The sequence below is a fragment of the Lutra lutra genome, chromosome 3 (genome assembly GCF_902655055.1).
Source record: "Lutra lutra chromosome 3, mLutLut1.2, whole genome shotgun sequence".
NCBI classification, from domain to species: Eukaryota; Metazoa; Chordata; class Mammalia; order Carnivora; family Mustelidae; genus Lutra; species Lutra lutra.
The window spans coordinates 124,919,374-124,946,790 of record NC_062280.1 but is presented as its reverse complement, the minus strand read 5'-3'; the positions used below and the strand labels follow the sequence as shown (position 1 = coordinate 124,946,790).

At 46.3% G+C, this 27,417-nt stretch overlaps 2 protein-coding genes and 2 long non-coding RNA genes across 12 annotated transcripts in view; 2 read left to right on the top strand and 2 right to left on the bottom strand.

Annotated features, from left to right (window-relative positions):
• The window catches only part of LNX2 (ligand of numb-protein X 2), an 89,581-nt gene extending 69,100 nt beyond the window's left edge, over positions 1-20,481 (top strand). For 7 of the 9 annotated variants that reach the window (XM_047722984.1, XM_047722987.1, XM_047722983.1 and 4 more), the window contains 4 exons: positions 3,574-3,751; positions 4,626-4,857; positions 7,040-7,198; positions 9,200-11,522. In XM_047722984.1, the coding sequence (XP_047578940.1) occupies positions 3,574-3,751; positions 4,626-4,857; positions 7,040-7,198; positions 9,200-9,335 (705 nt within the window). In that variant the 3' untranslated portion in view covers positions 9,336-11,522. Of the gene's footprint in view, positions 1-3,573; positions 3,752-4,625; positions 4,858-6,714; positions 6,853-7,039; positions 7,199-9,199; positions 11,523-20,468 lie in introns of those variants that run through there. The other 2 variants (XM_047722986.1, XM_047722985.1) reach the window with 2 other exon arrangements.
• Positions 16,139-17,375, bottom strand: LOC125096232 (uncharacterized). Its single transcript, XR_007126104.1, has 3 exons — positions 16,749-17,375; positions 16,493-16,601; positions 16,139-16,173 (listed from the first exon to the last, which is right to left on the bottom strand). It is a non-coding gene; the product is annotated as an uncharacterized LOC125096232 (long non-coding RNA).
• On the bottom strand, positions 19,316-25,093 carry LOC125096230 (uncharacterized). Its single transcript, XR_007126101.1, has 3 exons — positions 24,900-25,093; positions 19,801-19,950; positions 19,316-19,443 (listed from the first exon to the last, which is right to left on the bottom strand). It is a non-coding gene; the product is annotated as an uncharacterized LOC125096230 (long non-coding RNA).
• Positions 21,639-26,611, top strand: LOC125096226 (ral guanine nucleotide dissociation stimulator-like). The gene is given in 7 exon segments (XM_047723004.1): positions 21,639-22,078; positions 22,482-22,589; positions 23,976-24,169; positions 24,745-24,804; positions 25,736-25,929; positions 26,180-26,541; positions 26,543-26,611. Coding segments are annotated over 7 exon segments (1,128 nt in total). The 5' UTR covers positions 21,639-21,937.
• Positions 26,612-27,417: the final 806 nt, after the last annotated feature.

The following is a 27,417-nucleotide window of genomic DNA, read 5'->3' as shown; positions in this document are numbered from 1 at the left end:
AAAGACTTCTTTGGTCCTGCTTGAAAGTGGGATTTATCTTGGTTTGCTCATTCAGTTGTAACAGGTGGTTATGTAACTGAAAAAAAGACAATGACCAACAAGTCCATACTTAGCGGTTGGGCAGGTTGCCTACAACAACAGAATTCTCTATGTGAATATGAAGCATAAATCATACTTTCTGATAGGTACATGCAAAACACATAAAGCATTACTTTTTATGTTACAGTTTATAGGAATACTACCCTAGATCATTTTAAATTCCCGTATGTTGAGCTTTTTGCTGCATCTTTCATATTTCAACGCTTTTATAATATATTCCTAGGTCATTTATCTGTGCCAAAAATTCTGATGCTGTCTTACTTTGGATGCAGAAATCAGTAGAAATCAAAAAACAGTGGCACTTTACTGTGTTCTCAGTATTATTTACTTCATTTGATCTTTCATTTGAACTCAACTTCCAGTAGGCCAGAATTTTTAAAACGATGCTATTTACCAACTGTGTGAAAATCACACATAGGAAACTTCCTCTGGTTGGGTTTTTTTTTTAACTTCCTATAGTTTTTAAGTAGACCAATAAATAAGTTTTTATTTAGTAAAGCAATTTAATTTTACTTAAGGAAAATGACTTCAGAAATGCATGTTTAACTTAAAGTGGCTTCTTAATGTAAGTACAATTTGAGAGAATAACTCTGTAATGTCACAGGAGCCCAAGAAAGCCTCATTTAAAGGCACAAGTATTTTTTTTTATTTTTTTTATTTTTATTTTTTTAAAGATTTTATTTATTTATTTGACAGAGACACAGAGACAGTAGGAAAACAAGTAAGGGGAGCGGGAGAGGAAGAAGCAGGCTTCCCGCTGATCAGGGAGCCCCATGCAGGGCTAGATTCCAGGACCCCAGGATCATGACTTGAAAAGGCACAAGTATTTTTGGCCCATCAGGTTTATCCGGTTTTCTGAGCTGAAGTATAGACTTGTCACTGGCCTTTGGTCAGTTAAAACTTTTAAGAAATTATAAACACAAACTTATTCTTATTTTTGAACAGAAAACAAAATGTGTGAAGGGAACCTATAATTTTGCTTTCACAACGATGACTACAAAAAGCAGTTATTGTTTCGAAAAGGAATTTGAATGGGAGTAGTTCGTATCGCTGGTCCTTGCTTTACAAGTTACATATATATACATATTCCTAAAGAAGCATAATTAAGGCAAAAGTTGGTAACTGAATCAATGAATACTACAGGAATTTGAAATATGGGTGCTCAAAGACAACACTACAATTTTAAGACTGTTTTAAGAACTACTTAATCATTTCAGCGTTCATATAGAGAACTATTTATGTCCTTTTGTTTGTTTTGGGCACATATATTTTTCTTTTTACTAGTTCCTATTCCTTAATTTTAAGTGGCGGTGTTTTATTTTTATTTATTTATTTTTTTTAAAGATTTTATTTATTTATTTGTTAGAGAGAGAGAGGGAGCGAGCATGAGCACAGGCAGACAGAGTGGTAGGCAGAGGCAGAGGGAGAAGCAGGCTCCCCGCTGAGCAAGGAGCCCGATGTGGGACTCGATCCCAGGACGCTGGGATCATGACCTGAGCCGAAGGCAGCTGCTCAACCAACTGAGCCACCCAGGCGTCCCATAAGTGGCGGTGTTTTAAATAGCAATGCTGAATTCTTATGCTAGGTGCTCTGTAAACCTGATTGTTGGGACAGCCACATGAAATGTAATTTTAAGCATTAATTTAGCAATTTACTGTTAACATACAGCATTTGTTATGTCAAATCCTAATTTAAAAAAATAAAGCCCTCCTAGGGAAAACAAATACAAATTCATCAAAACAACCTGTTCAGAGGATAATTATTGTTAAAAATTAAAGCACACATTATTCTACTACTAAGCCCCTGCGTAGCTGCTTGGATAAACATTCATACAGTGTTAAGCCCTTAGAAGTTTCCATGAAGTATACCAAGTGTAATCTGTGAAGTTTGGCTAAAATGCATACATCTCAGCCATATAGAGGAATAAAACAACCACCTCTAATTGATTCGATACCTGACAGACAAAAGCGTTGAAGTAAATGTACTCCCAGCTGAGTTTACCTAGATTGTCTTCATAAGAACGTGGGTCTTGCCCAGTTTTGAAGGATGCTAACATAGATGTCATATGCTACAATACCACCTGTAGACATTTACAGGTTTTCTATGAAGTCAAAATTCTAGGAACTCTAGGCTATTTAAGTAGTGCCCTCAATAAAATTTCAAAGAGTGTGGGTTTTAGGAGCAGAGAAGAGCAGACACTCCTGCAGGTCCAGGGCTTGACTGACACATCATACCTGTCCACTCTGAAGCAGTGTCACTAAAGGAAATGTTACAGTTCTAGCAAAAGAATTCATCTAGTTCTACTGTTGATATTGTTAGTCATGGTAATAGTTATCTTGTTATCTACAGTATGCTCTTACAGTATATGCGTTAGGAACCTTTTGAGATATTAGCTTCCATTATTACACTTAATGGGATAGCACGCTTGTAGTGTGGATGCATATAGCATCATGCTGTATGAACATCCACAACTACATATGAATACATGTTTATGTATATACACTATGTGTGTATATGTGTATTTTTTTTTAAACTTGAATCAGTTCAAATCCCAGTGTGGTCATGTATAGCTATATAATTTGGAGCAAATTACATGACCTTTCTAATAAGGCTATTCCCTTGTTTATAAAATGGGGCCAACCATAGGATTTACACTCAGGACCATTGTAAAGATTAAAATGAAATAATACATGTGAAGCCATTTGCTTTACACATAGTAAATCTTCAATAAATGTTAGTTACTATTGCTATTTTAATATTAATATTGCATATGTACACCTTGTTTTTTATTGCATTCTAATTAAAAAGAAAGGTGATGTTTTAAATTTTCCTTTTCTTCTAGGAGTGTCCCCATAAGTAGCAACAATAAATATTGGTAAAAATTGCTTTTTCCTGAGAACATAGTTTGTTGGAAATTTTTTCTCTTCATTAACTTTTTCGAAAATTCAGTTATTTCATATCCTTATAGCTTTCCGTGAAGGTTTTGAAGATCAGTTTGCACCTGTTTCATGACTGAGTATTCTCATGAGTAAGAAACAGAAGATAAATCTATAGCTTTTTTCTGGCAGTTAACAAAATCCGCACTTTACTTTTGTACTATTCTGTCAACATTTCTTTCAAAGAATAGAGGAGAGAGATAGAAATAAAATTAATTAGCTTGTCTTCAGAATCTTAAAACTCAAATGCATTATTTACTTTTGTAGAATTGGTCTTATTTTGACTTCCATATGTCAACAGTCCTGAGTTTTTTCCGTTCCATAAATAGTCATATGAAAATACAGCAGTCCGAAGTCTGACATGATCCCCAGTGTTCGGTGTCGTGTTTGTACCATGAAGAACTGTGTATTATTTCTACAGTAACTGATTTTAAAAATGACTTTATCATTGCCATATGGTATTTTTTCCTTCAGTTTCCTTACTTTACTTCAGCTATGTATTATCTATTATCCAATAAATTTTCTTCTCATGTGTTAGGATCTTACCCAGTGTGTTACATGCCAAGAAAAACACATTACTGTAAAGAAGGAACCACATGAGTCCCTGGGAATGACGGTGGCGGGGGGCAGAGGAAGCAAGAGTGGTGAACTGCCCATCTTTGTAACCAGTGTGCCACCTCATGGCTGTCTGGCACGTGACGGCCGCATCAAGAGAGGTAAGATAGGGCTGTGTTCACATCTTCTCCCTGCGTTCAACTCATGTTTGAAAAAAATAACAAATATTCCCCAAATTTCCTATTAAACATGATTTTTTAAAAATCTTTTAAGATGTCCCTTCATATATAAGTGTAAAACCTCTCTCTAAGGTTAGAAAAATGCCTAATGGGAAGGAAAATTGCTGCAGTTTGATGATGGTTCCATTATTTTCTAATGTTTATTCAGATCATTGGATTATTTTATGTTGGAAAAGACCCTCTAAAAAATATAACACTCATCTTTTCCTTCCTAACCTTTTATATAATCCTCGTTGCCCTTTTTTTTATTATATTACTTGGCAGGGCAACAAGCACTTTTTTTTCTTCCTTAAGCAAAAGATGCTCAAATCACAAGTTTCATTTCTTTGTGTAGACCCAAGGATCTCTTCTCTTTAAGTATTCTGATACATTCACGCTGAGCAAACTATGTAGGACTATCTTTATCTATAAAACTGTGTAACTCTACAACAGGATATGTTAAAAATTCATTTCTAAGAGCAAAAGATTAAATAATTTTTGAGCAGGAAAGAACTATAGAAATCGCTGAAGCCCAAAGAAGAGAAATGAACATGCCCAGGTCCTGCACATTAGCAAAACTAGATCTAATGACTTGGACTTCCAGTCAAATCACAGTGCCTCAAGCCACATTTTTTCCTATATATGATGAAATTATCTTAAAGTTTTGAGTTGTTTTGGAATGTTTTCCATGAATTGGATTTTTCCCTTGATATCGTAAGAATGACAGAGATGTGAAAAAATTACAAATAACAGGATGTATAGGGAAGATAATGACTTGGTAGCTCATCTCATTTTTCTTATTTGTTCCTTTGGACAGGTGATATATTGTTGAATATCAATGGCATTGATTTGACCAATTTAAGTCACAGTGAGGCCGTTGCTATGCTAAAAGCCAGTGCCGCGTCCCCTGCTGTTGTCCTGAAAGCACTTGAGGTCCAGATTGTTGAGGAGGCAGCCCAGGCTACGGAAGAGCAGCCAGGCACCTTCAGCGAGAATGAGTATGACTCCAGCTGGTCCCCATCGTGGGTCATGTGGCTTGGGCTTCCAAGGTACTGACAGCGTTTCAGCAGTTTCATGGAATAATCGTAGTGACAACATTTCTCAGTATGTAACACAGTAAATTCATTCGTCCAGGGTGTGGGGGGGGAAGGTCCTGGTCAGAGATGAAAGTGGCAATGGCATATCAAGTTACAGAAGAAAGGGGTATTTTTTTCTTAGGTTATTATATTTTAAAAGATAAATTTAAGGGGCACCTAGATGGCTCAATCGGTTAAGCATCCAACTCTGGATCTCAGCTCAGGTCTTGATCTCCGAGCCATGAGTTTGTAAAAAAGATTTTTTTTTTTAATTTTTAAAAAATTAAAACATTCTTAAAAAATAAACCAAAGGTAAATTTAATAGTAAGAACTAGGCTAAAAAGACTTGGTGTATCTGTTTATAAAAATGAATAAAGCCATTCTATCTGTTACTATTAACAAGGTTCTCAAGTGGACCAGCCATGAGATTTGGATGTTCACGCTCTTGCTTTAGAAAAGCTGTCATTTACCACCACGTGTACATGCTTAGACTTCATGTGCAATTTTCACCAGAAAAACTGGGTCAAAGTTTGGGTTCTTTTGAGAAGCTTTTCTAAAACCCCTTTCTTAATCTCGTTAACTCTCTCTAAAAAGGCAGGATGTCAAAACTCAGTTTTTATTGGACATGAGAGACTCTTTCAGCCAAACCACTGGTGTCCGAGAGTAGGTCTCCTCACCACCTTCGGGACTGTCACCCGCCAGGACATTCTGTAGTTGGTCATTGTCTGGACATGAAAGTGTTTCAGCCTCCTATGAGGGTTGTATACTTCGGTTTTGAAGTAGAAAGAATGTGTATTACTGTCTTTGTTTCTAGGTCACTTTAGATTTTTAATGTGTAGAGGAATCCTAAAACTGAACTATGATTAAACATTCTGATTCTGAGCCAAGTAGGAAAATGACTGATTTTTTTAAATAAAAATAAACAGTAAGAATGCCAGTTTCTGAGCCATCTAGCTTCATTTGGATGTAATTTGTAATAACTAGCATTTGTATAGTGCTATGTGATATGTATATATTTTTTAAAAAGTACTTTCACGTAAAGAATAGCAGAAAAAGCAAGGATGAGTAGAATTCATTTGTCTATCATCTAACTTACTGACTTGTCCTTGTGGTAGTGAAAAAGACCAAAAAGGCCTGAAACAGTAATAGAATTCGTATCTCAGGGCCCTGTAGGCATAGATTGGAATGGTTGCTATGAAACCGTGGCCGTGCTACCTAATGGTGAGGGGTCAGCCATCAGAGGGAACTCATTTATCCTCTGGAGCACTCAGCCTGATACACTGACCTGTCACTTGAAACCCAGCATGTCAGGCCCCGTCCCACACCAGTGGGGGAGAAGTGGTCTCCTCGGCTGCGCAGGGGCCGAGAGTGCGCGCACCACTGCTGGTGGCCAGGCCGCGCTGGCGCTCCTTTAGTTCTCGTTACCTGGTGTTCCGGCCAGCTCTATAGTCAGCTCTTTACCGCTGGTGTTTGGAGCATTTTCTGGTGAACCAGGAAGAACAATGAATATTTCAGATGAACAGTACATGGGATAATGAAATCTATTTGGGGGGTCTGCCTGTATTGAAAGAGTGTCTATCAGTCCAAGGTCACTATTCTGTGGACTCCTGGGGGTCGTGTGTTGTGTGTACACCGGTATACACAACCAGGTGTCGGGAGGGCCACTGCTCTGTGGGTACCGGTGGCTCCTTCCAGCAGGTCACGCAACACACAGGGTAGCAGCTCTGCTCTTTCTCAAAAGGGAGGGTCTTTCTCCGCAGTCGGCTGGCGGTGTACCAGAAAAAAAAAAGTTATTTGTTTTGTGTTGTGCTGTTTTGTTGTTTTTTGCAGAAGATTCAGAATAACGAAAATAACCTATATCGTCTCTAAAATACCAGGGGAACCTGGGACCCTGCTCTATGCCAGAAGACTTTTTAAAAGTCCTTTCTTATTGGTGAGCTAAGAAACTGGACCAGATTAAAAGTTCTAGCATTTCATATATCGCTTACAGAATTGGCTAGAAAATGGGCTGTCAGAATAATGTGTTCAGAAGGAAATAAAATAGCCCTTTTTTGTTTCCCAGCAGCGATAAGTGTAAGTATGGAGTTAAGCAAAGGTGAACAGGCTATAAAAGCCTCCCCATTAATTTTTTCTTGACCTTTTGTGTTTGTGATAGTGCCCTTCATAGCTGCCATGATATCGTTTTACGAAGAAGCTACTTGGGAAGTTGGGGCTTTAGTATTGTTGGTGGATATGAAGAGAACCACACCAATCAGCCTTTCTTCATTAAAACCATCGTCTTGGGAACTCCTGCTTATTATGATGGAAGATTAAAGTGAGTCTTGGGAGATCAGATAATGTGATTCATGTTTATTGTGATGGACACGATCTTGACCAGAGGTCAGCTCCAAACCCAGCCTTTGTCCTCTCTCGTAAATCGAGTTTCCCTGGAACATGGCTGCATTCTTCTGTTTGCACCCCCTCCGTGGCTGTCTGTGAGCCCCGGTGGCAGTGTTGAGTCACTGTGACAGAGGCCGTGTGGCCCACAGAGACTGAAATACTTGTTTACTAACTGGCCACGTACCAGCCAGATCTCGACTGAAGCATCCCTTTGACCATCTCGCCGCTGATAGCTCTGTTTTGTTACTCTAATGACAGGGAGCAGACCTGAGTCATCCAATTCAACACATTGAGATGACAGCTGGCTCTGAGCAGCCCATTCCACACACACCCCTTGAGTCCAGTCCTGTCATTAGATGACTCTGCTCTATTTTTCCTCTGTAGCACTTATGTCTACCTAACACGATATTTGTGCAAAACACCCTATGAAAGGGTGGGGGTAGGGGGCCTATTGCATTTATTGTACATTCCTGGTGGCCGCCATAACAGTGCCTTGTGTTCATAGTAACGTCTCAGTAAATATTTGATGAATGAATGTGAGAGCTGCCAGGCACAGTGCCAAGTGCTTGGGATTATAGTATTGAATCTTAATAGCCCTGTAAGGTAAGTGTTGTCATTGCTATTCCTGTTTGATGCATGAGATAACTAAGTCTTAGAAAGATTAAGAAACTTGCCCACAGTCAAATAGCTGGAGATGGTTGATGGAGGCTCTCTCTCCAGAGCCTGGGCTCTTCACCCCTCTGCTGGGCAGAAAGTCCTCAGCCAGCCTCATGCAGCCTCTTCCCTTTATCAAAGCCCAGGCGCTGGGAGAAGAAAGAGGTGTTAGATCAAGAGATTCTACAAACTGAGAGGAAATGGATTCGTGTAGGGTCTTAGAGCTTAGTTTTTTGATGGAAGAGCCAATTCTTAAAAAGTAAATGTTGAGGGGCACCTGGGTGGCTCAGTGGGGTAAAGCCTCTGCCTTTGGTTCAGGTCAAGATCCCAGGGTCCTGGGATCGAGCCCTGCATTGGGCTCTCTGCTCAGCAGGAAGCCTGCTTCCCTCTCCCTCTGCCTGCCTCTCGGCCTACTTGTGATCTCCATCTGTCAAATAAATAAATAAAATCTTTAAAAAAAAAAAAAAAGTAAATGTTGACATCTTCGAGTGCCACATAAATGGAGAGTGTATACTGATCAGAGTGCCATCCAGAGAGTCTCATGAAAAGTTGACCAGGGTCAGTATGCTCCTTATATTGACAGAGATGGATGAAAAAATCAGTATTTTAGGTGGAAAGAGGAGGGGGAGAGATGAATTAACCATTCTCTTAGCTAAGTCATATTACATATAAACAAATTATAATTAGTTTATAATTTGCATTCCACCTACTTCCAAAATTATTGAAGTAGCTAACAATAAAATAGCATATTGCTATTACAAACTAAAGAGCAAAAAATCCTGAAGGATAGAAGGGCCTTCAGATTTATCATCCATTTGTGATAATCCTGTCAGAGGACAGCAGGCATCAGCCGCTGAAAGAGGAGGTGGTGTGGGTCTTATGCTCAATGTAATTGAGCCCTCAAATGTATGAGCTCTAAGAATGAACAAAGAACAGTCAAAATAATAAGCAGCCCCGTCCAAATGCATTATTTAGTATTCCTTAAAGAGGCAGCACATTTATTCTCATTACATTTCGCTTCAGCTTTCTTGAAAATTATTCTGCTTGCCCTCAAAATCACCGAGCAGTCCTCAGCCAGGGGTGGCCCTGATTGGCATGGGAAGGCCAGTATAGGGTTAAAAATTGCCCCAGACATCTTGCAAAATAGAAAACATACCCTCACCATTGATGGCTAATGGTTAAGTGAAACTATGAATTTCATGCCAAACAGATCTCCCTTAGGATAATGTTTTCTAAATCCATGAAAATAGTTAACGGTCCATTTCTGTTTGTCTTTGTCCAGATGTGGAGACATGATCGTAGCGGTCAACGGCCTGTCAACTGTGGGCATGAGCCATTCCGCACTAGTGCCCATGTTGAAGGAGCAGAGGAACAAAGTCACTCTGACAGTTATTTGCTGGCCTGGAAGCCTGGTGTAGGTTTTGAAATCAGTTTTGAATCTGACTGTCTTCCTTTTGAAGGCTTTGGAAAGAAACCCCTTTCGTTGGATTGTGTTTCCAGTTGGAAGCCACAGGCACGGCTGGTATTTGCAGGACCCAAACCACTGAGATTGTCCTGTTGTTATTAGTAGAAGGGCTTTCTTCAAGTTAGGCACGTTTCTTTTAGCTTGGAAACAGTCTTCCACTAAGCCTCGTAAGTTCATATTTTCAAAATTCAGACTCTCCGTTGTCAGAATGTGACCTACTATAACGGAAGAAGTGTGTGCAGACGGCGACCAAGCCAGCTGGATTAGAGGACTTGGGGCAGTCCTTTGTTTCCCCTAACCAAGTCATAGGATGAGTTCCACACCCCAGTGCTGGGGCCGGTGCACCCCACGGTGGTGGCATTCACTGCCCCTGTTGCAGCCAGTGCCACGAATGGGTACAGACATCTTCCGTGTAGCCAGTAGCCCTTCCCCATTTTCCCCCCCGTCGGTGCCAACATTTCAAAACTTCTTACTGTTTATAAAATGATTTTTCTGACTTGTTTTATTTCTCCTTTAATCTCTTAGTACTCGTAGATGATGAAGACAGAAGTCTGACACTACTAAGGAGCTTTTCAAAAAATAATGTACTATTAATTAGAATGCTAGATAATCAAAGATCATGTTTTCCATTGACAAAGGCATTTGGGAGGTAATTATAATTTAGTGCTGGAGATGGTAAAAGTCACACTTATTGCAGAATTCCAAAAGCATTAAAGATTCCTTTCCAGAGGAATGTTTTGTTATGCAGGGAAATTTTGAAGCAGTTTTTGCTAAAATTCATTTTCTAGAGTTCGTATTATACTTAGCAGCAGCCTTGGCTGGATGTGCTTTTTTGTGATTTATGCAGTTAAACTAAAGATAAAGCCGTGTTGCTATTCCACACACCTTCATCTGTATCGCAGCTCGGTGTAGGAGAAGGTAGACCTTTTGTATTTCATTCCAAGAAGAGCCTTCAGTGTTCTAGAAGTCCTTATTTTTTCCCCATTATTTCTTGTGAACTTAATTATTTCAAGAAAAAGACTGAGTAGTCCTGGATTTTTATCTAAAATAGTAGGTTTTAGATGTTAATATCTTTCAGTCCGTTCTTGGTCACTAGGCTATTTCTTATTTTTCTAAATGTTTTTGAAAACTACAACCAGCCCATTTTGTTAGTCCTTCATTCCACTTGATTGTCCCTTGGAAGAACGCATAAAGAAGCAAGTGAGATCAGAATTTCCGTACTTTCTTAATATTATGCATACTTGAAAAGAGTTCACTTAGAAACCTAGTTCAGAATCTGAGCTCATTTACAAGTGACCTCTGTCATAAATGGTATTGATTATCAGAGAATGTATTTCGAAAATACTACAGTATATTATGAAGCATGACCACTTTGTTTTCAAACTAGCAGTTGCATTGCTAGGATTTATTGTGTCTGTAGCATGTCACTGACTATTCCTATTAGTTTTTTAGTGATTTTGTTTTAAACTATCACTTGTGAATAAGAAATGGCAACAGTAATTGCTACTGATTTGTTCAACCCCTTAGCTACACTGTATGGTCAACATATAACCTAGATACAGTGGGATACCCCATACAGTATATTACTGTTATGTGATGATTGGCTTTTGAAGCAATTTGGTATTGAAATGCTTTGATATTCTAATTGACACGGAACAAGTTTGTTTGGTTTTTTTTTTCCTGCTTCCCAAATAGAATTTTATATCCTACTTTGCTATTTTTTTAAACATTTTGTAAGAACGTGTCATTTCTTGGAGCGTGGCCATCCACCAACAAATATCCTAATGGCTACTTTGTTATATGTAAAATACTTACATTGAACCTGGGGATATAATGAGTATTTTGAAGAAGACAATTTTTTCGACATTATTTTTATCATGGAATCTCAGACTCAGCTTAAGCTCATTTGGTTTTATTATAAAACATGATAGTTTTTGGTCAGAATGATATTTGGTGATGGAAACTTGTTCATAATTTATTGTTACTGTTGAAATATTTGAATTTTCTCATCTTAAGCGTAAATAGTTCAAATATTTTGATTTGTTCTGTGCCTTCAGTTTAAATTATTTCAGGATTTTTCAAATGTGTTTTAATAATGGTGTGATTACTTAGGATGGAAATAAAAGTCATCCTTTCCATACTAGTGACACCATCTCTTTTCTTGAGCAGCAGACATTGACTCTGTACGCAATCTTTGTTCATGGCCCTGCTGTCCCCATTACGGTGTCCCAAGCTTCACACCTCAGAATCATAAGTTCGTCTTCTGATCCTTCCTACTGTAGGCACAACACATGTGATCCCTGCTGATTGTTGGAAATTTTGCCCACACACTGCCTCTAGACCATGTTGTCCAATATGTGTGGTCACTGAATACTGGAAATGCGACCAAGCCACTTGTCGAAGTGCTAATATCTTGGGTATATGGGCTGATATAAAGTAGAGTTTTGTTGGGGTTTTTTAAAATTTTTTATTTTTGGTGGATTTCCTGCCAGTCTTTTTCTATGTCTATTTTCCAGTTTTATTGAGAAATAATTGACACACATAACTATACGTGTGAGGCATACAGCATGATGGTCTGGTTTATACACATTGTGAAATGGTCACCACAGGACTTCTGGCTAACATCCACCTTCTCACGCAGACATGGTAAAAAGAAAAGAAAAAAGAAATGTCTCCTTGTGACGAGCCCTCTTCAGAGCTTCACCCGCACGGCACTGAGCAGGCCAGGCAGGCCTGACCTTGTGCTGCCTGGTCCTCCGAGGGCTTTGGTCATTCTCTGCTTTAAAGAAAACAAATTTTTAATTGAAGAAAGTTGTTCCTGATTTCCTAGCAAATATAAGTTCCGACCAAGGCCTATATGGTCCAATCCCTCAGCCATCTTCTGGGTGGCTCCAGGGTGCCATCTGCTCCCTGTGACTCCAGCAGGCTACCCACACCCTCAGGTCTTTCCACACACGCACCTGTTGTAGCCCTTCGGTGCGTGGCCATGGTGCCTCATATTGGGGGGCATAGCTGGAGCACTGCCCAGCCAGCTTTCTCCGGCCCGTACTCCCCACTTTCGAGAATCACCCTCCCTGTGAGGGTGGAGCTCTGCAGGCCTCATTTGCCTTTACATGGCTTTGACCTAAGCACCCTCAGCGATGTAAGTCCTGTCGGATGCCACCTTGCAATTCTGAGGGCTGCTCAGGCCCCAGCGCTGCGGCTCCTACAGCCTGCAGACGGAAGACACCTAACCTCACTTCTGCACCCTGACTTCTGGGTTTTCTCACGTGCTTACCTACCTCCACTCTTTCTGTGTGAACTCTTTCTTTTTAAAGATTTATTATTATTATTATTTGAGAGAGAATACAAGGGAGGGGTAGAAACAGACTCTCCACTGAGTGGAGGGCCCAATGCGGGACTTGATCTGAGGACCCTGAGCTCATGACCCAAACCAAGGCAGCCGCTCAACCAGCTGAGCCTCCCAGGTGCCCCTCAGTCTGAACTCTGATCGGCAAATCTCCTAAACCCTAACTTTGGTGATTGTTCTGTTCATTTCCCTGTTTAGGGATCTTGGGGTTGCAGAAAAGCCCCTTCATGATCTGTCCCCCTCCCCAGTCCCCCTTCCTGCCCACCACTCCCCTCGCTTCTCCCCACTCCTTGCCTCATTTAAGAACCGCCACCACACCTGTGCCCACTCCAGCTGACTTGGCTTAAGTGGCATTACCTCTTTTGGGGAGGGAAATCTTTACAAACCTCCCGGGGCTAGCCACTTTTTTTTTTTTTTTCTCTTTTAAAAGGTTTTGTTAGGGGCACCTAGGTGGCTCAGAGGGTTAAAGCCTCTGCCTTCGGCTCAGGTCATGATCCCAGAGTTCTGGGATCGAGCCCCACATCGGGCTCTGCTCAGCAGGGAGCCTGCTTCCCTTCCTCTCTCTCTGCCTGCCTCTCTGCCTACTTGTGATCTCTGTCTGTCAAATAAATAAATAAATAAATAAAATCTTTAAATAAATAAATAAAAGGTTTTGTTAAACTATACTTTTATGGTCATGGATGTGTATTAGGAAGAAGAAAAACTTGCTAGGAAGGTGCTTAATTAGCGCTCTCTGTAGCAGTTTTTAAAATTGGACATTTGGGGCACCTGGATGGCTTAGTCGTTACGTGTCTGCCTTTGGCTCAGATCATGATCCCAGTGTCCTGGGATGGAGCCCAGAGTTGAGACGGGCTCTTTGCTCAGTGGGGAGTCTGCTTCTCCCTCTTGCACTCCCCCTGCTAGTGTTCCTTCCCTCTCTCACTGTATTTCTCTCTGCCAAATAAATATTTTTAAAAATAAAATAAGATCGAACGTTAAATATCAGATTCTCTACCTTCTGAAGAGCCTGAGCATTCCAGAGGGAAAATGTCAGCCTGGTGTCCTTTGTGTGTCTGTCCCAGAATCCCCTCCAGGCTGCCACATTACATCTCGTTATGCCTCCTTGGGCTCCTCTTGCTGGGGCCATTTTCTCAGACTTCCCTTGCTTAGGAGGACCTTGACAGTGGCGAGCACTGGCCGGGGGTGTTGTAGGATGCCTTCTATTGGAATCTGTCTGCTTTTCCCCCCTCTTGATTACACTGGGGTGATGGGTTTGCAGGTCGAGTGCCATTGTCCTCATGTTACAGCGAGGCTGTCAGCACGACCTGTGGCTGTTGGCGTTGACCTTGTCCACCTGGCCTGATAGAGTGTGTGTCACATTTCTCCACAGTAAACTTGCTTCTCTTCCCTCTACGCTATCGCCCCGGACGGAAGTCACTGTGCACAGCCTGCATAGGTGTGGGGAATTACACACTCCATTCATTTTTGAGCCGGTCAGCAAAACGAGGAGTTCTCTGGTGCTGCCTTAGGGAGGCCTTGTGGGTGGAAAGAAGGGAATCCGGAGGATTTAGAGGGTTTGTTCTCTCAAGATACTGTTCCATGTGAGCAGGTTGGAGTCCTTACACTCCAAACTAGCTATAGCCCTTTCTCACGAAAAAGACAATGCGGTCTGCGGATGCTATTCTGTATGTAACTTCCAGACTTGGTTTCCATTCTTCTGTACAATGAAATAGGCTGTGGCTTTATGATTCCTCAAGTGTTTGAAGCCTGAGCTAAGTGGATGGTTTAAATTTGAAGTTAACAAACCTGCATTTCAGTTGCTAAGGGCACTCCAGGCTGTTCATCCTGCTTAAAGCACCCATGTGATAGAACATCGAAGTCCCATTAATTCAGACCTAACTAATTGGGAATTTGAAAGCTTAAACGGAGTTGCAGTTACCTTGGCATTGTATATAAGTAAGGAGTATTTTAAATCAACATTTAAAAAGTGAGAATAGGGTGGGGCGCCTGGGTGGCTCAGTGGGTTGAGCTTCTGCCTTCGGCTCAGGTCAAAATCTCAGGGTCCACATCGGGCTCTCTGCTCAGAGGGGAGCCTGCTTTCCCCTCTCTCTCTCTGTCTGCCCCTCTGCCTACTTGTGATCCCTCTCTGTCAAAAAAAAAAAAAAAAGAAAAAGAAAAGAAAGAAAGAATAGGGTATTAAAGCTGCATCTGAAGTATACAGTTTCCAAGTTGCCTTAAACACTTTTGGAGCCCTCAGACCCATTCATTCCAGTGATCCGTAGTTCTCTCTCCCATGTGGCCACTTAGATTGGAGTCCATCTAGCGCCTACTGTGTGCGGGACACCCAGGCTCTGAATCACCTCTTTATTTTTATTTATTTATTTTTTTTTTTAGATTTTTTAATTTTTATTTATTTGACAGAGAAAGAGATCACAAGTAGGCTGAGAGGCAGGCAGAGAGAGAGAGGAAGGCAGAGAGAGAGAGGAAGGGAAGCAGGCTCCCCGCCGAGCAGAGAGCCCGATGTGGGGCTCGATCCCAGGACCCTGGGATCATGACCTGAGCCGAAGGCAGAGGCTTAACCCACTGAGCCACCCAGGTACCCCTGAATCACCTCTTTATAATGCCTGATTTCATCTTCGTAATTGACGCCTTCTTCCACTGGTCCATATCCAGTGATAAAACCCTGCAGCTTACACGGCAGAGTGAACTGCCGCCCAGAAACCGGCAAGGAAGTCATGAAGCGAGCTCCTTCTCTGAAATCTCTCTCCCCTGCTTGCTGGAGGAAAGGTTTCAACTCCTCAGGGTCCTTATTAGAAAGCCCTTCCATTTTACAATGTAAATCTACTCCCTTGAACTATGCTAGCAATTAATTTCTATGGCAACACGAAAGCTCTCTAGAAGTAAACTCGAACACGTAGGCGCAGTGCCTACCGGCTGGAAAGTACCCAAGGTAAAGAGGTGCCGAAATGAAACACGAGGGAGTAAAAGACAAGCCCTGGAAGACGGAGCACCTCCCCGCACACAGCAGAAGGCATGCTTCCAGCCAGGAGAAGCGCGGCTGCGTGCAGAGCTCTCAGAGATTTCTGTCGGAGCTGTGGTCACTCACTGCACATCGTGCTTTGAAGTTGGACTGTTCTGCAAACTTCTACCAGTCCTTGCCTCGTTCCTCAAAAGTCCTCAGTTTTAAGGATGAATCCAGCAAGGACCCTTCTTGAATTCCCCCAAACTAACCAGTCGTTGAAGAGAGGTCATGCTGGAAACATCGACCGCTCAGACTCTGACATAGGGAGACAGCTGTTAAAAATAAAGGACATCCGGGGCCCCTGGGTGGCTCAGTGGGTTAAAGCCTCTGTCTTTGGCTCAGGTCATCATCCCAGGGTCCTGGGATCGAGCCCCACGTCGGTCTCTCTGTTCAGCAGAGAGCCTGCTTCCTCCTCTCTCTCTCTCTGCCTACTTGTGATCTCTGTCAAATAAATAAAAATCTTTAAAAATAAGTAAATAAATTTTAAAATTAAAAATTAAATAAAAATTTAGAAATAAAAAATAAAAATAAATAGATAAATAAAGGACATCCTTATTGTACCAAAAGTTTATCAGGAAGTCTTCTCTCACCCACAGCTCTGCAAGAATGTCCAAGGTCACAGGAAGTGCTGAGTCCCATACTCATGCCCCAGACCCTCCCAGGGAAGCGACACCCCAGAGCAGTTTTGCAGAGCTGCCCCCTCCCTTCTGTGCCCCTTTCCCTCCCCGATGGTGGAAGCAAGCCTCTGGGTCTGGCCTACCCTCTTGCCGGCACGGGCTCTCCTCCTGCTCCTGGGGTCCTAGCCTGTGCTGACGAAGACCAGCGCCGTGTGGAGCTGTGGGTGCTCACTCACGGCAGCAAAACTCACCCTGTGGAGAGTTAGTGGATGTTTGAAGAACAGTAGTGCTCGTCTCCTCTCACCCGGGAGTCATTCCAAAGGATGTGATGACCTTGTGTCATGCAAGTCCCTGTATCCCTAGATATTCTCCTCCCGCGTTGACCCCAAATCATTGAACCTTAGCTGTGAAGTCCTGACCCATGTTTCTCTGATGCAGGAATCGCTTCTCTAACATGGTCATCTAGCCTCTGCCTGAATGCTTCCATGACAGGGACCTCCGACTCCATTTGTCATTGTCAATGATTGCCCCTGCCTTTCTCCCCATCTGGAGCGTAGACACTCAGGAGAGGGGGATGGCTCTTCATTCGTTATCTTTAATACTTTAATGAATCTTAGGCAGGCACAATGCACAAAATACTGATGCTTTAGTTTTTCCTCTCACCCCACAAAGATTTCGTTAGCATCTGCTTACGTGCCAGGCACTGTGCTAGGAGTTCAGAATCCATCAGTTCCCAAGACAGAGTCTCCAGCCATCTCTTAGCTTACATGCTAGAGAGGGGAAGCATAAACAATAAACGGAAGAAATCATTTACTTTTAAGTGGTGATGCATGCTAGGAAGGAACAAAGAGCCAGGTGGATGGAGGCCATGTGGGGGGAAGGGGCTGAGAGAGGTGGTCAGGGAAAACATCACAGGCAGGATAGAGGCTCCCAGCTGCTGTCAGTTGGACTGTGCACCTGCTGGTTGTTTAGAGAGCCCTGGATCACCTGGTGGCGATCACTCATCTGGGACAGCTATGCGCACGTGATGGGCCCTGGGCACACGGGCGGACCTGCACTCTTCCTTTCCTGCCATTTTGAGACAGAAGCACTGATGTCTGCTGGGGCGCATGTAATGCTAACTGAGGGGGAGGCCCCCAGTGGGGCACAGTGGGCGGACCCAACCAGCCCAAGGTCTAGTGCTTGCCACTCACCAGCCCAGAAGACCTGGAACAATTCATTTAATCTCAGCTCCTCTGTGCTCTCATCTAGCCACTGAGAAAAATGAACTTGCCCCACTGGGAAGCTGCAGGTCTGAGAGTCCGTGTGGCTAACGGGGCTGACATGTTGTGCGAAACGGGCTGTGGTTAATGCGCAGACACGGAGATGCCACAGCCGCATCTCGAGGAGGGACCGAGAGTCGCTGGGAGTGAGCGACTCGTCTGCTTTCGGAGCTTCCTCTCAACTCCAACTTCTGTCGGCCCTCCGTATTGCAAGTGCTTTGGCAAAAGCATGGTCCCCTCACCTGCAGATTCTGTCATGCGCCTGAATCACCTACGTGACTCCCTTTCCCCAGACAGGGTCCGAAGCTTTCCCAAGGCCAGGCCTCTGAGCATGCTGTCCCACCCCTCTAGGAATGCTGGGTCCCAGCCTGGTGGCTCTGCTAATCCTTCTGAGCCCAGCCCAAATGCCAGCTGCCGCAGAGCTCCCCAGTCCTGCTCATCCAAGATCTCACCTCCCCACAACCACCACTCCTGACCCCGCCTGCCCCCCTCTACCCCTCCACGGCACTTGCCTTCCTGATGCTGCCCACCACCACCACCCCGCCTCCACAGCAGCCCTCGTGGGCTGAGCCCCCCCGCCCCCGCAGCTTCAAATTCCTGCAGGCTCTGGCACCTGCAGCCACCCACACACCTAACAGCCCCTGGCACGTGGGATTGGGCAGCGCTCAGTGATGTAAGAGCCTCGGAAAAGCCGAGGATGAGAATTGAGGAACACCCCTGGGTTGTGCCATGGCTGACTTTTAAGAGGATGGATTCTGCTGTGGGGTAGGGCTGCGAAGACCAGAGGCCGAGGGGTACGGAGTAGATGCCGGGCAGCTGGGGAGTCCCCGGGCTGCTCTTGCAACCAGTATAGCGAAATGTGTGAGACTTTGTGGATGAAATAACGTGGTGTCTGGGCCCAGCTTGCTTCCCAGAGCAGAAACCCAGGACCTAGCTTCGTCGTTTTCAGCCATTTTCCCTGATGTCTGGGAACTCTGAGGCATTCGGGCCCCAGCTGGTCTTCTGGGGACCCCCGGGATCCTGAGATCATGCTCTCACACCTGGGATATCACCCCACTTCACCACCTTGAACACTTTTAAGCCAGGAATATCCCCAACAGGGGTAGACCCCAAAGTGTTTCAATCATGCACCTGGTTGTCAATGGAAACTTCGCAGTAGGCTCCTTCAGGTAGATGCCTCCCCTCGGCTGTATCCAAGCCGAATCACCCGCACAACTGGTTCCCACCCAGGCCCCTCCGGCTCTGAAGCTGCCGCAGGCACCACAGTGGGAGCTGGAGGTACCTCTTGACATGGTTCAGCATCTTCTTCTGGGGCTGGGGATGTTGGTCCAAGAAGAGAAAGTATCATCCCCATGATTGACTTTTCACGTCCCTCCTTAATCAAATAAAATTTCCCACCGTTCAATGTTCTCAGAGTCCAGGAAGCATTCCCTAGAGGGTCTCCCCTGATGGCAGGTCATGGGCACAGGGATCTGAGGCTACTCCTTACTCCCGGCCTACCAGTTGATGGAGACTTGCTTTGTGTGGTCTCTACTGTTCACTGCACAGGTCTGTATCAGCCACCCCCGTCCTCCTCAGCTCAGCATCTCTCTGGTTCTCGTCCCTTGCCCCCTCCCCTCCTGCTTGTTCTCTTCTCCCTCTGATAAAAAAATAAAATCCTAAAATAATACATAAAACATTGAGCGTCAGAGTGTACACTGAGGCCTTCAAGACCTGGCTAGAAACACCCTCATGTGTGTATTTCCTTGTCATCTTTCCTCTTGTGCTGATGGCATCAGAGGTGCATGACATCCCAGGGAGGGAGAAGGCCGATGTTGGAGGGACTCTGGCTCCTGAAAGACCACATAAAGGATTTCAGTCTCCAATCTGAAGAGCCACTCACCCTATCATGGGGGGACCTCTGTGATGACATGCTACCAAAAATGGGGGAGTTACTTGGTCATTTGCATAATGTAATATACCTCCGTACAACATGTTGCAATCACCAAGTTCACTTCAATAGTGATCAGCCTAAAGCCTTTAAAAAGGACCAAAGAGGGCGGGGAAAAAAAAAATAAAAAAAAAATAAAAATAAAAAGGACCAAAGAGGCACCTGGCTTCCTCAGGCACTAGGATCCTTGATCTCAGGGTTATGAGTTCGAGGCCCACATCAGGCACAGTTAACTTAAAAAAAAAAACAAAAGGCTTACACAGGACTAAAATCAGTGAGGCTCAAACAACGGAGCTGGTCTGTGCTGGGATGGATCCTGTCTCCCGTTCATTCAGCCACTGGGCACTGCACACTCAGATGGTGCCAGTGCTTATCAGCCCAGCGGGTTCTCCTTAAAAGAGCTCAGGGTCTAGAGGACAAGATGGACAAATGAGAAACCAAAATGTGAATGGAAAGAGCGATTGCTCCACAGCAGAAGAGCAAGGGACTAGAACTAAGGCCAGAACTCCACCAGGTGAGGGGTATGACAAGGCTGTGCTGAGATGACATTGAGAATTCCTGCGGGAGGAAAAGAAGGACCCAGGCCTGCACAAATGCGAGTGCATTCTGCCTGGCAGAGGGCACCAAGGAGCAGAGGATTGGAAGTTAGAAAGGGGGCCAGGGTGGCCAGAGGAAACTGAGGAAGGAGCAGAGAGGGAGGGGAGGAGGGCCAGAGCCCGGGGAGATGGACAGTATCAGTGCCCTTCTCCCAGGGCTCTGTGACCGCACTTCCCCACACTCAGTGGCTGAACCCACAAACACTGCCTCGTAGTCTCAGGGGATCAGAATCCAGCGGTGCTCAGCTAGAGCACCTTCCAGAGTCTCTCCTTACGTTGGGACTTCTGACAACACCCGTGGGGCTGTTGGGGTTTTCTCAGTGAAGCAGAGAACCTGAGCTCACTTAGGGGCATGGGCCAGATACAGCCCATCTCAAAGACCTGAGTTCTTCTGTCTGCTGTGGAGTCACAGGACTGCGCCATGTGCGTATGTCTGTGTCATGGTTCAACCTAGGAGCTTGTGCTCCCGTGTGAGGATCTGAGAGTGAACATGGGTCAGAGTCAACATGGGGCTGGGCACTGAGCTTTAAGAACTAAAGCTCAGAAGGGCCTTGGGGTCATGTTGCCACGTTCTGTGACATGGAAGTCAATCACGAAGTGCAGACCACACTCAGGGGAGGGGGTCACACAAGCATGTATACAGAGGAGTTGGGGAATCAATGGATCCCATGAGGGGAGACTGTGAAGATCCCTGCAGGGTCCGGGCCTTGCCCAGAATCAGACGGGTAGGGAGGCTCAGCAGGCATGAACCCGGCTCTTTGAGTGTCCTCAAAGTTGGGGTCCTGCACGCACCTAGCCATTCACTGGGGGCCCTGGAAAAGGTTGTCTGGAAGGAAGTGGCTGTCGACCTGGAAATGTTAACGGGCTGAGGGTGATCAATGATATCCTAGATAGGAGACATCTCCCCATGTTCTTGTCTGAGGAGGACCCCGGGTCATGGCGACCCACTGGATGGACCCCTATCTACATCACACCCTTTGGAAAGGAGGGAATGGCCTGCATCCCAAGACAGGCGGTGTCTAGGGGTAAGGGTACATTCTGACCATCAAGGGCCAAGACTCCAGTCCCTACTTTAGGGTTTGCATTGAAAATTCAAAGCCTAAGATCTTGGGAAGCTATTACGCAGCCCTCTGTGGGTGGGGCTGTCGTCTACTGGGACCCCAGAATGTGAGCACTGATGAACACATGTGTGCACACAGGAGCGAGCGTGCTTGTGCACACAAACACACACACCCCAGTAGGGACTGTGGGGTGGGATCTGATTAGTAGCAGATTCCAGGAAGGTGATAGGAGGGAGGAAATTTGGTGGGAGGTATTTCCTACATGTGACACCTCTCCTCTAACATCATAGCTATTATCCATCCTATGCCTGTGGACATCTGATAGAAAGACATGCCGGAAGCATCCGTTATTTTGCAGAGAAGACCATCCCTGTCAGGCACAATAGCTTATCTAGGGTCAAAACCAGGTAAGAATACAGACTTGTGTCTCAAACCAGGTGTGTCTGCAAGCTGGGGCCCTGGCTGCTCCCAGACCTTCCCTGGGGGCCTGTGGAGAGGGGTGTGTTGGGCTCACTGTGTACAGATAAGATGTGGCCTTGCATGCAGAAGGGGGATGAGGAGATGGCAGACCGGAGCACTGTTTGGGTAGGGGTCCAACCAGGAGTGGACCCCGGTAGGGGATCTCAGGAAGTGATGTCACTTCCTTGACCAACCCCCAGAACTTGGAACCCCTGTAACCAGGCACCCACATTCTAGTCCGGTACAGGGTTACTTGGCTCAGGACATCGGACACAGAAAGATGTTTTCCTGTTGTCTGCCTGCTTCCTGGGGCTCTGGGTACCAGAAACCCCAGGAAAATGGCTTGTTCCCATGCTGCAGACATTGGCTCAAACCTTGCCCCCAATGCCCTCCCAGGGCATTTCGAGGGAGATGCCATAAGGTACTTACTACTGAGCAGACTAGGCGATGCCCACCCCTCTGAACCGTCCTAGGGAAGCCCCATCCCTTCCTCTGGGTTTGAGGGGAGGAGGGATATGTGGGGGTTCCTGACCATGGGCTGGAGGAGGGTGAGCACAGTGGATACCCTGGTGATCCCTTCTTGTTCACACCAATGTCATGGTGGGCCGGGTGAACAGGGGATTCCTGAGGTGCCTCTTCGCTGTGCCAGAGCACATCCAAGGTCCTGAAGCTGGGCCCCGTTTCTCTCCTTGGGGGAGGGGTCTGCACACTGGGCTGTGGTGTGTCCGGAATGGAGCGCCCTGGGTCTGAAGACCAGCAAAGGCCTCCAGACTTAGGCAGGGCTCTAAGGCCTCCTGCCTGGCTGCCGGGCACTGTCTTTACAGAACGCTCCAGAGGAGATGGTGCAGGAGCTGAATGTCGACACCCCCTGCTCTCCTTCCTCTAAGGACAAGAAGCCCCACAAGGCCAATAGAGTCTGGCGCTGGCTCAGGGTGAGTGCAGGTGCTGGGGAGACCCGACTTCCGGGGCGCCGATGAAGCACCAAGGGCCCCACTTCCTAGAAGCCAGCCTGGCCTCCTAGAGTCCTGTACGCCCATGAATCTGCATCCCATCTCTTCCCAAACTTGCCCTCATGGTCCTGCCCACGCCTTGGACAGAAGCAGAGTCGTTGTCCACATACTTATAGGAATGTCATTAAAGAGACTTTAAAGCCCGTCTCATCCCGCTTATCTAGAATCCTTTTGCCCTGTGCTAGGCATTTTCCTAACTCGTGATCCCAGGTGTCCCCATTGGCCCAACAGTCCTTCCTCAGGTTCTGCAAGTCTTGCAAATGATCATTTGCAAGAGTGAGTTGGGAGACTTTTTTCCAAAGGGACATAGGGCCCATGGTACTCTGTCTCTAGCTCTGCCCTTTAGTTTTGATGGAACACAACTTTGGGAAACCCCCCAGGGTCAGGAACAGAGGCCTCACTGCACTGCACTGCACTGCACAGCACAGCAGTCCAGAAGGCCAGTCACTTATCCAGCCATGGAGCCCTTCACTGGTGCAGGACTGGATGTAATCCCCTTCTGTGGCCAATGCACAGTGCTGCATCCTACAGCCTACGTGCCCTCCTGTCCTAAGCCCTCTCACCTAAAACATCTCTGTGTTCTTGTCTCAAGAATGGAATATGTTGGGTGCCAGGGTGGCTCAGTGGGTTAAGCCTCTGCATGCAGCTCTGGTCATGATCTGAGGGTCATGGGATCAAAGCCCAAGTTGGGGGGGGGTCTCTGCTCAGCGGGGAGCCTGCTTCCCCCTCTCTGCCTGGCTGCCTCTCTGCCTACTTGTGACCTCTCTCGCTGTCAAATAAATAAAAAGTCTTTAGAAAAGATAAAAAGAATGGGTTATGTTATCAGAAATCAAGGATCCATGCCACTCATTCAGGGAGGTGCTAACAATACTCCACTCACGAAGGGACCTGAGATATTAGCAAATACAGACATCATTTCTTTCCATTCTTTGTATGGATAGCAAGAACATTTTCTCTTTTCCTTAAAGGTTTCTGAATTAATTGGTTGATGGATGGATTTGAGAGAGAGGCATGGGCAGAGTGGGGAGAAGCAGAGGGAGAGACAGAATCCTCAAGCAGACACTGCCTTATGGACACAGCCCTAGGAGGAGCAGTCTCAGGACACCTAGACCATGACCTGAAGCAAAACCAAGAGCCTTAGGCTTAACCCAATGAAACACTGAGTCACCTGATTCTTTTTCCGACTCTAGGCTCTCTTGTCCCACCTCTTGCATAAAACACTGAGATCTGGGGGCTCGTTCAGCCCTCCAAGCCCCACCCCTCCTGGTGGCCACAGCACTGACTCATGTCTCCTCTGATTCACCTCAGGGGAAAAATGGTTCAACCAGGAAGAGGAGGAGGACCTCGGTGCTGTTGGCCAACCGGGCCAACAAGCTACAGGCCACAATAGATCACCTGGTGCCTGCCGTCATAAGACAAGATCTACGCTATGTCCACATCTTTCTGGACACATACCGCGCCTTTGCCACCACCCAGGAGGTGCTGGACCTCCTATTTGCAAGGTGAGCACCCTCCCCTGCCCCTAACTGCTCCGTGTGATTTGGCCACTGCCTGGTTGTGAGACTTTGGCATGTCCCCAAGCTTCCCTTTGCTCCTAACTGGGGCAGAGGCATTATAGGGACTCAGTGGGGTCTTGTAGGGAAAGGACACCTGGGCGCCTGCACCAGTGGAAAAGTCTGCTGGAGGGCCGGTGGACATGCTCTTTTTACATTCCCGAACCCCTCATGATGAAGCTTCTGCCTCATCCCGCACTCTCACTACGGTCTTGAGCTGGGCTCCTTTGCCATTGAAAGGGAGATCAGAGACTCCTTCTGGGCTCTGTGTCTGGGTGAATGCAGAGCAGGCATCCCTGGGGGTGAGCAGGGACCAGGCCCACTCAGATGTCTGTGATGGGCTGGTTGGGGCCTTTCATTCAGCAAGCATTCAGGAAGCCCCAGTCAGTGGAGGCGATTAACTAGGAGCTGAATGTGATCCCTGCACAGAACAGACAGCACCCAGGGCTGCAGGCTAGGCGGGGGTCAGACGAGTAGAGCCACATCCACAGACCACTCATGTGATGTCCACTGGCCTCCTCTAGATTCGGATGTGTTTACTCCACCTATGACGAGGTCGGCGGAACCCAGGAGCAGTGCAACACGTGAGTAACTTGGACTGCTCCAGGAGGGCCTTCCCTCTCCACCAGGGTAGTGAGGGTACTGTGAGCTCGAGGGGCTGCTGGACCTTCACGCACACCTCTGTTATTCCTGCTTTAGGGTAAAGGTCTGAGAGCTTCTCCTGGAAACTGGGAAGGTGGCCTGGGGGGATGGGGTTGGTGTGTGAGCACTGTGGGAGATCAGAGGGGAATGGAGGAGAGCTTCAACCCCTAAGAGGGTCATGCTCCATCCCTGCCCCCTCCCAGCCCTCTCTCTGCCCCAATTCTGGGACCCAGAACAGAGGATTTAGGAACCATCACTCAGCAGTCTATTGGCACCTACAGGCTGGGTGCTCAGAGGGGCCTCAGGGAGACTGGTGACTCAGTGAGAGCTCAGGGAGCACACATACCACACCCTGTGGGAGGGCAGTGTCAGAGGAAGCAGACCCACTCATGGCACCTAGTGAATGGACAGAGGAGGTAACTTTGGAGGTATGGGGAGGGTCCTGGGAAGGCCTGGCTAGAGACAGAGTCCCTTTATTCCCTCCTCGGTTGGATCTTCACGGAGCAGAGGTGAGTGCAGTGAGGGTAAATTAAGAGGCCAGATACCACCCCTCCCTGGGCACATGCAGTTGAATTCAAATGGCAAGTGGGCAAGGAGACAGACTGAGGAGTGTGTCCAGCTCCCCTAAGAAGTACAGAAATGCTCACCCCATTGATCAAGGACTCCCACTCCTAGCGGCTTTTGGCCAGCCTGCCATCTGGGAGCAGGCCTATATGGTGCGGGACTCCCAGGTCGCAGGTAGATAAGGAGTCCGACTGGTCTCGGACAGGAGCTCGAAGCCCAGGGGCCCAGGTTCCCACAGGGGATCCCTGGGATATTGGTTTGGGTGCGTGCCCTGTCCTCTGACTTCTCTGCCTCCATGTCTGTCCCCAGGGCCATCTATGCCATCCTGAACACATGGGTGGAAAAGTATCCAGGGGATTTTGTGCAGCCTCCAGAGTCTCCCAGCTTGCATGTGCTGCTGGCCTACCTGCAGGTCAATGTGCCGGGCTCGGACCTGGAGCGCCGGGCCCAGCTTCTGCTCTCAGAAATGCAACACGTTGAGGCCACGGAGCCAGAGGCTGCGGGTGAGGAGGACTGGGGGTGACTGATGTGGTCCTGAGAAGAGGCAGGGTGGGCCACCCTGAGGAAGCCTCCAGAGATTGTGGTTGGGCTGAGAGGAGTGAGTCTTCTCAGATCCCTGTCCCCATGGGCTTCCGTTGGGGACAACTTCCAGGGCCTGGGTCTTGAACACAGACCACGCTGAGTGGTGGGAAAAGGGAAAGGCAAAAGGGAAGTCAATCAAGCTGATGATGCTTTCTCTTCTTGGAGCTACAGCACCTGCCCCGGAGCTGGATCATGATGTGCCTCAGGAACTCATCCCAGCAGCCACTCTGGCACCCGCTGCATCTCTGGGGCCCGAGCTGGCCCCCGCCATCCCGGCTGAGGCAGCTGACCACGGGTCAGGAAGAGCAGAGACCCCACCTGCTCCGTTGAGGCCAGGGCAGATGGTCGTCAGGGCCCTCGTTCACTTCTCTGCGATGGCAGAGCCATCGGGCCTTTTGCCTGACCTGGATGTCCAGCAGGGTCCTGCCCCTGCTCCTGGGGTTCCTGAAGAGCCTGAACCACCACCTGCCTCCGTGGAGCAACCAGGCTCCGCCCCTGAGCAGCAGCTCATGCTGGCTGTAGCCCCAGAGCATGTCTCCCCCTCTCCCGTCATTTCCTTCTTTGTCATATTTGTGTTTGTTATTCACCTCTATACTTACTTAATAGATTTTATTTGTAAATAAAGTAGAATTTGAGTTTACATAAAATTTTACTCGCATCCTTTGCAGTGGGATATGGAAGTCTCAATAGGTCCATCCAGAGTGTTGCCCAACCATGTCCTTCTACAACATTTCCATCCCAGAGACACCTGTGCTCCTCATCGCTCACTGCTCAGACCCTCCCCCAGTTCCTGCAACCAGTGCGCTTCTCTCTGTCTCTGCCACTTTACCTCGACTTGGATTTTCCTCTGCCTGGAATCCTACAATATGGCCTTCTATGTCTGCCTGCAGAACATAAGAGTGATTCCCCTCTTTTCAAAGTTTTTTATTCAAATAACATTTTATTACATAGCAATGTTCCTGAAAGAACAAAGATTACGGGAAGCCCCCATATGAACTATTTTCATTATCTTGCTAGGTTTCCCTTTTAGAAGCATGCCTTGAAAAGCAGAAACCACGAGACAAATGTCTGGGTCCATGAGACAACTTTACGTGCTTTCATTTTCCCGGATAGTCTATGTTTCAACTATTCTCATGGGCATCTTATCAAATATTAAAATCATATCTTAAATATTCTCCTTTCTTGCTAACACGTTAGGTCATAAAGAGTTCTTTAGGCTTTATCCAGACTTTGTCTATTTAGTCAATAGTGATTTAAACATGAAGAAAACAAGGCACGTTCCTTCTACCAAGAAATAATCCCCCACAACACTCAGCGTCCTTCTTCCCTGCCTTTCCCTGTAAGCATCTAGTGTAGTGTGTGTGTGTGTGTGTGTGTGTGTGTGTGCGTGTGTTTGCGTGTATGGGTGC